The sequence below is a fragment of the Spea bombifrons genome, chromosome 13 (assembly GCF_027358695.1).
Source record: "Spea bombifrons isolate aSpeBom1 chromosome 13, aSpeBom1.2.pri, whole genome shotgun sequence".
Taxonomy (NCBI): Eukaryota; Metazoa; Chordata; class Amphibia; order Anura; family Pelobatidae; genus Spea; species Spea bombifrons.
Genome location: NC_071099.1, coordinates 11,831,075 through 11,842,677, shown reverse-complemented (window position 1 = coordinate 11,842,677; position 11,603 = coordinate 11,831,075). Strand labels below are relative to the sequence as shown.

Genomic DNA, 11,603 nt, shown 5'->3' with positions numbered 1-11,603 from the left:
ACTCGCACACACATCAGGCTGACTTTTTTTTGTGGGAGTGAATGTTTTTCCAGGAAGTTGGAAGGACGTGGCAGAGAGAAAATTCCTTTCTCCTCCTTTATGGCCGTGTGTGTGTGTGTGTGTGTACATGTGTGTGTGTTACGAGGGCATAAACGTCTCGCTGCAAAGTTTAATCCAAACAAAAAAAAGAGTTACAGAAAGAAAGCAATTATTCAATTAATCAGTGTTTAATTCACTGATTTCTTCCAGTGATCATGTGATTGTATATATATATATATATATATATATATATATATATATATATATATATATAATGTAGATGGGTTTAGCTGTATTAGTCCAGTAGACACGATGTCAAAAAAATACTTTTTTTTTACATTATATATATATATATATATATATGTGTGTGTGTGTGGCCAGGCAAAAAGAAGCCCCTACAATGTCGCTTTGCTGTGTTATATGGATTCAACGCTGATAAAATGTTCAGTTTGTACATGGGGTACAGATTTTACCCAAGTTCCCTTAGTCTGTTAGTCTTTACCACTTCTGCTGGGAGGCTGTTCCACTTAAATGCCATTAACCATATACAGCGCTGTTGAGAAGGGTCCCGTTTCCTATACAGAGACCGATTATACATTAGAGAAGGAAGTCTTCCGCCATGGTCCATCATAAATCTCCATAGATCTCCAAATCTTCAGGATAAGCCAGGGCTGGTTAGTTTTAAAGCTCCACTTCTGGCTGAGGGTGGCAGGATTTATCTCGACGGAAGAGGGACTTTGCATCTGATGCCCAGGGCCGTCGTGTGTGTATATATATATATATATATATATATACTCGTGCGTAGCGTCGTGTCCGAGGAGAATTACTGGTATCGATGTTAAAGCTGAAAAGTATCTAAAGAGATTATCGGAGAGGATTTAAAGGGTATTGTAACCATGGCAACCGCATCTATGATGTTAATTAGTAAAGGCTTAAAAGACTGGGTGATTTTTTTTAAATGAGTGTCTAACGGCTCAATGGAGCAGATGTTCTTGAATGGGAACGCGTGACCGTTAACTATTTCCTATCCGCGCTATACCTTTATCATTTATTTATTTATTATAGGACACATTTATTTGTTTACAAAATATATATATGTTTGTTTTTTATGCTGACCCACTTTATTGTATTCTATCATCATGGTTATTGAAGGGAAACACCTTAAGTGTGGTTTGTAATAATATATTGGCTTACGAAAGTATAATAGATTGCAAGCTTTTGAGACTATCCAGGTGTCATCTTTGGGTATATGGTATAATATGACCGAGGAAGAGAGCGAGATAGTCTGAAAAGCTTGCAATCCATTATACTTTAGTTGGCCAATAAAGATCATCTTTACCAAGTTTGCTCTCTCTCTCTCTCTCTAGGACAGAACAAAGCGACAGACGTTTTCTTTAGTTATTTTGTGACAAAAATGGGAGAATTAGGAGAGAAAGTGGAAACGTATATAATTATATTAAACCGTCCTAGATTGTATACAAGACCATATCATACGCTTGGCGTTAAAGAGAATTTATCGTTAAAAAAAGACCATTAATTAAGGATTATTAGAAGGTGTTATGAACCAACACGAGGATACGGGAATTCTGAAATCACCCCCCCTCAGATGAAAACCCCTTTCAACCCGCCAGTGTCAGGTATACTGTTTGATCCGGGGTGTGCTGGGGGGTAATATTCAGGACTCTGGGGTTCAGGGGATCTGTGGAATTGACTCTCAGCCCCCCATGGTAAAAATTCTGCAGGGACTTAGCAGTTGTTAAGTAGTTGCGTTTCTGCACCCCAACATTAAAAATGGCGAGAGACGAGCACTTTTATTTTAGGGGGTGTGTCAGAATTTTTACGTGACTTTGTGGGGCATTTAGAAGAATAATTGGTTTTTATTTACCTCGCTTAATTTATTAACCCTTTTCCTACTGTTTGTATACACATTATTGAGGCTTTGGGAGCTGTAGACAAATGCTGTGCGCTGATGAGCAGCCTTTTGGTGCCTCTTAGGGGTTTTTGTTATTATTATTATTATCAGGGTTTTTGGCATACAGTTACGGAACCTTGCTGCTCACACGTTTTTCCGCCCGGGGAATATTTCATATTGCACCAATGGCATGCGAACGCATGTTGCTGAGTGGGATTCACTATATCCGCTACGGTTTCTGCGTACGTTTGCTCCGTGTTAGCCTGGAGACCGTACGCTGTTAGCGTATCTTCTCAGAAAGCTCTTGCAATGGACGGGCAGGCGGAGTCCGACAGCAAGCGGCGGACTCGGAGCTTCCTGGACGGTTTTGCGTTAGTGAAACAGGGGGCCGAGGCTCGGGTGTATCGAGGGAAGTTTCTGGGTAAGGCAGCCATTGTCAAGGAGAGGTTCCCTAAGGCCTACAGGCACCCGGCCCTGGACGAGAAGCTGAGCCACAGGCGGACAGCACAGGAAGTGCGCTCCATCCTCAGGTGCAGGAAGGCAGGTGAGCAGGGCCCCTAGGCATCATTGTACCCCACTGCCTGCTGGCTGTGACTCCCCTGCTGCAGCCCACTGCCTGCTGGCTGTGACTCCCCTGCTGCAGCCCACTGCCTGCTGGCTGTGACTCCCCTGCTGCAGCCCACTGCATGCTGGCTGTGCTTGTAATGTAATCTTAAGTGTCTGAGGCACAAGGAGCACTTCAAGCTCCTCAGAGGCAGATTTGGGGACAGTGGAGTGAGCCATACATAGCAGCAGCCCCGAACCTGCAGGACTGTCCAGATCTAAGACCCAAGTCAGGAGCAACAACACCAGCAGCACTGCCAGAAATCGAGACGCTAAACCATCCTTGGCACTCTGGTGTTCACGTGACTCACACTCGCCTCTGTCTCTTTTTTTTTTTAGGCATTGCAGCTCCGGTGGTCTATTTCGTCGACTATGTCTCCAATTGCATTTTCCTTGAAGACATCGAGGGATCCACCACCGTCCGGGACTATATGATATCCGCGCAGAGGGCTGCCGGTGATGATGGCAAACTGTGCCTCCTGGCAGACAGAATAGGACAGCTGTTGGCGCGAATGCACGACGAGGACGTCATCCACGGCGACCTCACGACATCCAACATGCTCCTGCGTTCTCCGTTTGATGATCTCGGCCTCGTTCTGATCGACTTTGGCTTGAGCTTTATCTCTGCGCTTCCAGAAGACAAAGGCGTCGATCTGTACGTTCTAGAAAAGGCTTTTCTAAGCACTCACCCCAACACCGAGGACCTTTTCCAAGCCCTGTTGAAGAGTTACACTTCTGCCTCCAAGAAATCAGGCCCCGTGATTAAAAAGCTCGACGAAGTGAGACTGAGAGGGCGGAAAAGGTCGATGGTCGGGTAAAGGACGCTGAATCGTTAATGGATCATGTTTGTATTCAAAAAAAAAAGTTATTTTTATTTAATAAAAAAAATGCAGAATTCTGTGCGTCTTTTTATTTGTAAAGAAATTATTAACTTTGGGGAAAATGCAAAAATGTTACTTTGAAAACCATTTTTTCTATAAAAATATATTCTCTTTATTTAGATATAGATATTTTTGACACTAGGACAACGTGGACAGTGGTGCGGTACAGGCCAAGCCAGACGCCAGGTCTGTTGGTGGAGCAAATCAGAGACCACAGGACCCCCCCCCCCCCTCTGAATTCACCAGCAGCGTGTCCCACAGTACCAGTTTTGTCCCCAAACTGCTTGTCGGTTCCAAAGTTGTCCCCAAACTGCTTCCTGCAAGCTGGTTTAGACAGCGTACAGGGAAAGTACGAGAGATCATCCCCCTAAAACCTTTAGAGGTTCTCTCACCCTCGCTCCCTCTCGGCAACTTACCTTCTCCTCTCACTATCTCAGCGTGACCTCCATCCTCTGACAAGTAGGGGGTGAAACAGACATGATGGTTTCCATGGTCGTCTGTCTCTTGTAGACGTCTCTGCGTAATGACAGTCTAGACTGTCTCTAATGTTTAGATGGGAACTGCTGCTTTTCACTTGTTGTTTAATTCAAAGGTAAGTGAATTCTACGGCAGAAGCTCATCTAATCAATCTCCTGTCCTGAAATTCTTTCCTTTTTCCTCCACCCACCCTTTACAAAGGCATCGCCAACTTAACATCTAGGGGGGAGGAATAACAGGATGTTAAAGTGACTGCCCCATGCTATACACGTAAAGCAGGCTTCTAACGTGTATATATACGCTGCTGTTCAACATTTCTAGCCTTTAAAACTTTTAAAGGGAACGTGTGCTGTATAGAGATAATATGAAGTAGAAAGTTGGTGGGTTTGAGTGAACGTGTGCTGTACAGAGGTGGTAATAAGTAGAAAGTTGGTGGGTTTGAGTGAACGTGTGCTGTATAGCGGTAACAGCATGTACAAGGGGTGGGTTTGAGTGAACGTGTGCTGTATAGAGGCAATATGTAGAAAGTTGGTGGGTTTGAGTGAACGTGTGCTGTATAGAGGTAACAGCATCTAGAAGCGGTGGGTTTGAGTGAACGTGTGCTATATAGAGGTAATATGTAGAAAGTTGGGTTTGAGTGAATGTGCTGAATAGAGGTAATAGGATGTAGAAAGTGGGTGGGTTTGAGTGAATGTGTGCTGTATAGAGGTAATATGTAGAAAGTGGGTGGGTTTGAGTGAATGTGTGCTGTATAGAGGTAATATGTAGAAGGTTGGTGGGTTTGAGTGAATGTGTGCTATATAGAGGTAATGCAATGTAGAAGGTTGGTGGGTTTGAGTGATCAAGTACTGTATTGAGGTAATATGTAGAAAGTTGGTGGGGTTGAGTGAATGTGTGCTGTATAGAGGTAATATAATGTAGAAGGTTGGTGGGTTTGAGTGAACGTGTGCTGTATAGAGAGAGGTAATATGATGTAGAAGGTTGGTGGGTTTGAGTGAACGTGTGCTGTATAGAGAGAGGTAATATGATATAGAAGGTTGGTGGGTTTGAGTGAATGTGCTGTATAGAGAGAGGTAATATGATGTAGAAGGTTGGTGGGTTTGAGTGAACGTGTGCTGTATAGAGAGAGGTAATATAATGTAGAAGGTTGGTGGGTTTGAGTGAATGTGCTGTATAGAGAGAGGTAATATGATGTAGAAGGTTGGTGGGTTTGAGTGAACGTGTGCTGTATAGAGAGAGGTAATATGATGTAGAAGGTTGGTGGGTTTGAGTGAACGTGTGCTGTATAGAGGTAACTGGATATAGAAGGGGGAGGGTTCTATACTAACGCTGGCTTGGTGGTAACTGCTGCTGCCTTGCAGCTGAGAGCCGTGGGTTCGAATCCCCCCTCCGCCCTGCAAGACGTCCAGGCACAGCACTTCCCGTATCTGCTGTGTATTTACACGCTTGCTAGAGAATCGCTTGGATCAAGTGCCCGGTTTCTTGCGTGGAATCGCGGTTCCACCGGTCCACCAACACTTTTCCCATTCAGGGCAAACCTTTAAATAAGAGACACATTGTATCGAAATAACATTTTACTCACTAAAAATAGATTTAAAATATATATATATATATATGTTTTTTCCCAATGATACAAAATATCACTGTTTTACACACACTATTATATGTATTACATCATAGGCTTGGCCTTCTCAAAATGGGGCGGGGATTGGTGGGAATGGCTGTGGTTAGCATAAAACGCTTTTCCTTTTTGCGCCTCGGTGCCCAGAGGACCTGCAGGCATCCGCCTAACGGAAAATCCTGTTTCATTACCTAGGATTGGTAACCGACTTTGTTTCAGGGCATCTTTAACTCTTTCAGTGCCTCATCACTGCCTCATTCCTTCTCTTTGGCACTGAGAGGGTTAAAATGCCATTCCCATCCTGTAGTCGATGTTGCGACGATGACAAGAAATCTGCCACTCACTGGAAGCAAAGTGCTTCCCTTTAAATCAATGGGAGCGCTTTCCGCGCATGCATGTGGTGGGGGTCTCACTAGACCCCCCAGAAGTCCAGGAGCTGGGAGGTGGGGGCATATACACAGGGTGGTGGATGCTGATGAGCCCCTCTAGGCAGTTCCGATGTGTATTAAAGCGCATATTACGGCCGGAGTGTCCCTTTAAGTAGTTCAAACGGCTTCCTGCGTCTCAGAAGGTGTGGTTTCCACTTATCAAAGTCCACGTACGGGATCCGCACCCACGGCCCCCGAACGATGGCGTCGCTCATCCTCATGTGGATTGTCATCCCTGCCGCAGGTAGAGCTTCTCACACCCGTCTTCCGTCCGCTCACCTCTGTCCAGCAGGGGCAGGGATTTAACAAATGCGTGCGCGGACCGGCAAACAACAGTCCGAGACGTACACAGTGCACGCCGAGCGCTCTCGGGCACCTTACTGGAGCGCTGATAGAGGCAGCACGCAAATAGTTAAACTGGAAATAAAACGAGGCTGACCCCCGAGGGCAAATGATTTGCCCCCATCCTCCTTCTTGCGTACAAATACCCCAGGAGCGTGCGCCGCTTCACCTCGTGCTACAAAGTAAATGTTTGCGATTCTTATCTGCCCAGCCCTCTAAATACATCGCTTTCCTGGGGGGGATATTAGTTTATTTGTGCCTGAAATAAAAATAAAACCAAAACTGAAGAATAAAAGGTGTTTTGGTTTTTTTTATTTAATCAGATTTAATGGAGGTGACAACGAACGCTCCGCAAGCCGCGACTCTGCTCCACGGGAACGTTTTACTCGAGTGCTATTTCGGGAGCGGCGGGCCCGTCGGAGCGGAGGACGTCTCCGTGAAATGGACGGTGAGGAGCGGGACCGGCGCGAGGGACGTGTACGCCTTCGACGGGATGGCGGAGAAGCGGCATCGAGACGGGACCTCGCTGGACCTGCTGCTCCTCGAGAAGGGCAACGCCTCCTTATACCTGACGGACGTCGCTCTCCAAGACGAGGGGTCCTACACCTGCACCGTCTTAATCGCCCCGGACTTTGGAAGTTCCACCCTGCTGCTGAAGGTCGCAGGTAACGTGTACGACTCGCCCAAAGAGCTAACACTTTGAACTATTATCATTATTAATGGGCTGAACGACGCGTTTCGCATTAAAAAAAATATTCATTAATTTCCATTGGGAGCAGGAAATCGGTGGAAACTGGAAAAGGCGTGATGGTGTGGTTTGGCATAAAGTGGGTGTGGTTATCCATTTGCTCCACCCCTTTTGCATTCTGAAGTGTCCGTACTTGGTCTTCGTTTTGAACGCGGATGAACGTGTTGCCGATCAGTAAAATATGTGTTTTAATGGGTTTTTTTTCCCTCAGTCCAGCCCACTGTGGCCCTGGCCCCCGTGAACCCGCACCTTCACCACGGGGAGTCGGAAACCTTCTTCTGCGACGTGGGTCAGTTCTACCCGCCGGACTTCGAGATACTTTGGCTGGTGAAGACGCAGGGCAAGGAGCGCCGTCTGACGTCCAACATCTGCACGGGGATTCCTGCCCCGGACGGCAACGGCACCTTCGGCGTCAGCAGCCAGATATCGGTGACGTTCCGCGAGGGAGACGGCGGGGCCGAGTACATCTGCGAGGTCCGACACGAGTCCCTCCGGCACCCGCAGAGACGCAATTCCACCGTCTTTCTGGCAGGTGGGTGTCTCGGGCGGAAGGGGGCGGGAATTAACCAATTGTCACCGGGGTATCTAGGAACGTTCCAAAAGAGCTGCCCCTAAGACCCTTTAAATATTAATCCTTTAATAGCCCATCGTGAAGATTCTATGTAGTTAGTCACCAAATGTGTTGCCCAAATGGCTCTAATACCGGCCCCCTATGGAGACACGCTTAACTGAGTCACCTGAGTTCAAGCAGGAATATCAACCATAATGTACTAGGAGCAAAAGCACCAATATATACCCAGGTCTTTGTCATTCCTGGGCTAATTGCTTGGGGTAATTATTTTTTAATAGCCCGGTCTGTTCACCTTAGAGGGAGCACCGGGGATTGCTCATAAACTGGATCCCGGAGGAGCAGTAACAGCGAAGTCTTCTGTACCCTACTTCTACCAGGAGGGGGTGGTAAAGCTCCTCATTTCTGCAACAGTTGCGTTCACCCAGGGTTTATGCGAATTCCAATTACACAGAAACATTGACTCTGGCTGCAGATCGGCCCCATTCGGCCCCCCTTCTAGTCGCCCGTTTCCCCTGCTGTAAAGACTCAAACCTTAATCAGTCGTTGGTCTCGTCACAAATACCGACCAGAGGTCAAGAGAGTGCTGGAGGAACATTAGAGTGCTTTAGTTTTGGTAGAAAGCATTAGCATTTGCTACCATTGTGAATTAACCATTTCCATTTAATTTTGCAGCTCCACAATCTATCCAAACAGGCTCCGGGTTCATCGCCGGGGTGGTTATCGGCAGCGTTCTAATGACAGCAATCGCCAGCGTGCTAACGGTCATCTTATACCAAAAGAACTTAGCCAAAGGTAACGTTCTCTTCCATCCTGCAGGTTTGCCTTCATCAGCTTAGTCCTCCTCATATGTCTTGAGTGTCACAGGGCAGGGTTAGTAAGTAGTTAGGAACCCCCGTGGGGTGAGCGTAAGGAATTCGGGTCACAGGGATTAAGAAAAACGGATATGGCCGTATTGGCCCAAGAGTAAGAAGAGTCTTTAGTCGAAGGCGATACCTTTCATTGGACCGGCATGAGAAGCCATAAAGGAACCTCTGAGGTTCTGGAAGCTTTAGAACGTTGGAACTTTCTTTGGAACTTTGTTGGGATTTTTTTTTTCATTTTAGCGTCTCCGTCGATGTCGCCGCTCATCGTGCCAGAACCGGTACCAGCGAACGAGAACATGACCGCCATCTGCAACATTCACGGGTTCCGGCCAAAGGCCATCGAGGTCCGGTGGTTTCTTGCCGAAACGAAAGGCTACCCAACGTCCGATGGTTCTCTCCAGGATCCTCTTCTGTTTGAAGAGATCACGCAGCTGGCCGTGCATCCCGTGACCAAGCACGGGAGTCTTTTTAACACCACGTCGCAATTATCATACACCCCCTCCTTGCGGGACGACGGGGTGACGCTGGTGTGCGAGGTGAAGCACAAATCGTTTCCGGGGAAAAGGAGGAGAGAGAAAAAATTAAACGTGACCGGTGAGTATTCCTGTAGAGTTCCCCCTTATAAAAGTATCGGGGAATGGGTCCTGACATGGGGTCGTTAAGCTGCAGGGACAGGGCTGCAGCTTCCCACATCCTCCGTGGTCTGATGATTTTCAACACTGATTGGCTCGCTTGAACCCACTACGACTACATTCACCAAGCGCTGGAGCTTACTGGTGGTAAGTGTATCACGTGCCAGGAGATGCGTTCGGCCAAAGACCCCCGTAAATAGCAACGTAGGGGGGGCAAATGCCTATTGGGTGGGGGATCTTACAGAATTCCCCAATTCTTTTGCAAGGGGGGCACCACGCAAATTTAAAGGGACCTCTGATCTATCAGATTAACGTGCATTGAATGGTTAGAGTGTCCCTTTAATAGGGTAGCAGTAAATGGTGGACCTCAACACTACATGTCAAGCCATCTTGGTCCTGCACGCATTAACCATTCCTGCCAATATCCCATTCCTCCGGACCCCCGAGCGTTGTGATTGCTCACAGTTAAGGGCACTTTGGATCCAGGGTATGTGGATTTTAAGGGGTGAATCTGTCTCTTTACTCCCAGCGAGGCCAAAGAAAGCTTACATTACGAGCTCCCCGCAGGACCCGCGGCTGGGAGAAACGCTGAAGCTCAGTTGTATCGTAGAGAAGTTTTATCCACGCCAAATAAGCTTGACCTGGATAAAGAACGGACAGCTGGTGACAGACGCTACTCTCTTTGGACCTTTTCCTTCTGAAAACGACTATTTTACCGTTTGGAGTGAAGTAGAATGCTTATTGACCGAAGACCACGATGGAGTCACTTACACGTGCCAGATAAATCATGACAGCATCGGGAAGATTGAAGAATTATCTTATGAAATCAACTTAAAAGGTACGTTTCAAGTATTTTGACAGAGGATGGGAAGCGTAGGACATTCCAAATATTGACCCAAAGAGGTAGTAGAGGTTCAGTAGTTCAAGCGCAGGTGGTATGAAGGTTCTTGCCCGGCTACATTCCTTTGGCTCGTTAGAACCCACCACGGCTACAATCACCAAGTGCTGGTGGTAAGCATCACGTGCCAAGAGATGCATTTGGCAAAAAACACCCCCATAAATGGCAACTAACATGGGGGGGGGATTTTACAGAATTCCCCTATTCTTTTGCATGGGGGGGCACCACTGAAATACTCCATTCAGATTTCTGTGATACATAGATGGTTACAGAGTTCACATGAGTATAACTTTTATACAGTTGGGTCCAACATCCCAAGTCCCCATAAGAGGATTGGAACTGTCCAAAAATAACACAAATTAGCACAATTGGCATCATAATGGATTGGGTCCTTCAGGTAAATTAATATGTAAAGAGACAATAAATCCTCGAGGATGTGGACGTCTTCATGTCAGATGCAACAGACGTCAGATTATTTGTCCAAGTATCTCTAAGCTTTTGTTTCGTTGAGGAGCGTACAACCGGATAGATCTTTTTGATGTCTTCCTTTTAAACCAGGGACGCCGCCAATAGTCCGGTGGATTACGACAGACCCTCCCAATCCCACGGAAGGACAAGAGCTCCGTCTCCGCTGCGAAATCAGCGACTTCTCCCCCAAAGACATCACCGTCGACTGGTTCCAAAATAATACTGAGTTGCACGCGGGGATCTGTAACTCCCCATGCGTGGCCATCGCAAAAGGCGTCCACTTAATGTGGAGCATGTTGAACATTATACCCCAGAGAGCGGATGACGGCAGCGTCTTCACCTGCAGAGTCCGGCACGTGGCTTTAAAGAACTGCGAGGAACGCTCCTACACGCTGAGATTAACCGGGTAGCCGCATTGACCAGCGGCATGGAGTCGCAATATTATGTAAAAAAAAGGGGATTATTAGAATAGAATGTTTGATTTTATCGTACATGTAACAAAATTCTGTCTGCAGAGGTGGCATCACAGCGCCAGGCGTACCACGGCATAACCCTACGGCATAATTAATGCCCAATTACACCCCGTAAGAGACAACACGCTGCGTCTGCCGCCAGCACAAGGCTAGGGGGCTTCACGGGTGGGTTTTGGCGTCGTCTGGGGCAGAAAAACCCATAGAGAGTCCCAGAGCCGTGCATGGGCATCTTGTAATACTTTGTATCACTGGATCAAGAACATTGAAAAAATCCTTAAAAGGGAGAAAGACGAGCTTTAAATTCAACATTTTTATAATAAAAATACAACAAATACATTTTATAATTGAAAATCTGTACATTTATTGAGATAAATATACAAGGTTGCATTACACAGAGTGGTACTTTTAAGACTCTATCGTACTATTGGGTGTTGATCATCATACATTAAATCGTTACTAAGACTCAATCCTCATCGCCAGAACCCCTCCGCGGTTTACGTTTAAGACCGAGTGACGTTCTAAGTGCTATCCTGAAATCCAAGGGGTTCTGTTTCTTTTTCGATCTCCGAGGACCGGTATTTAAACACTTACGTGCTGGGGAGTATTGTGCATTATATATACACTTCACGTGTATGTAATACAAGGAG

At 46.5% G+C, this 11,603-nt stretch overlaps 1 protein-coding gene and 1 gene segment (V, D, J or C); both read left to right on the top strand.

Moving 5' to 3' along the window:
- Positions 1-2,231: 2,231 nt before the first annotated feature.
- Positions 2,232-3,445, top strand: TP53RK (TP53 regulating kinase). Its single transcript, XM_053453309.1, has 2 exons — positions 2,232-2,495; positions 2,894-3,445. Exons 1-2 carry the CDS (start codon positions 2,261-2,263, stop codon positions 3,370-3,372), a joined length of 714 nt encoding a protein of 237 aa, XP_053309284.1. The 5' UTR covers positions 2,232-2,260; the 3' UTR covers positions 3,373-3,445.
- Positions 3,446-6,097: 2,652 nt separating this feature from the next.
- On the top strand, positions 6,098-10,964 carry LOC128471370 (Ig heavy chain C region, secreted form-like). The segment is given in 7 exon segments: positions 6,098-6,205; positions 6,627-6,968; positions 7,263-7,583; positions 8,295-8,414; positions 8,726-9,079; positions 9,647-9,955; positions 10,574-10,964. Coding segments are annotated over 7 exon segments (1,809 nt in total).
- The last annotated feature ends 639 nt before the right edge of the window (positions 10,965-11,603 follow it).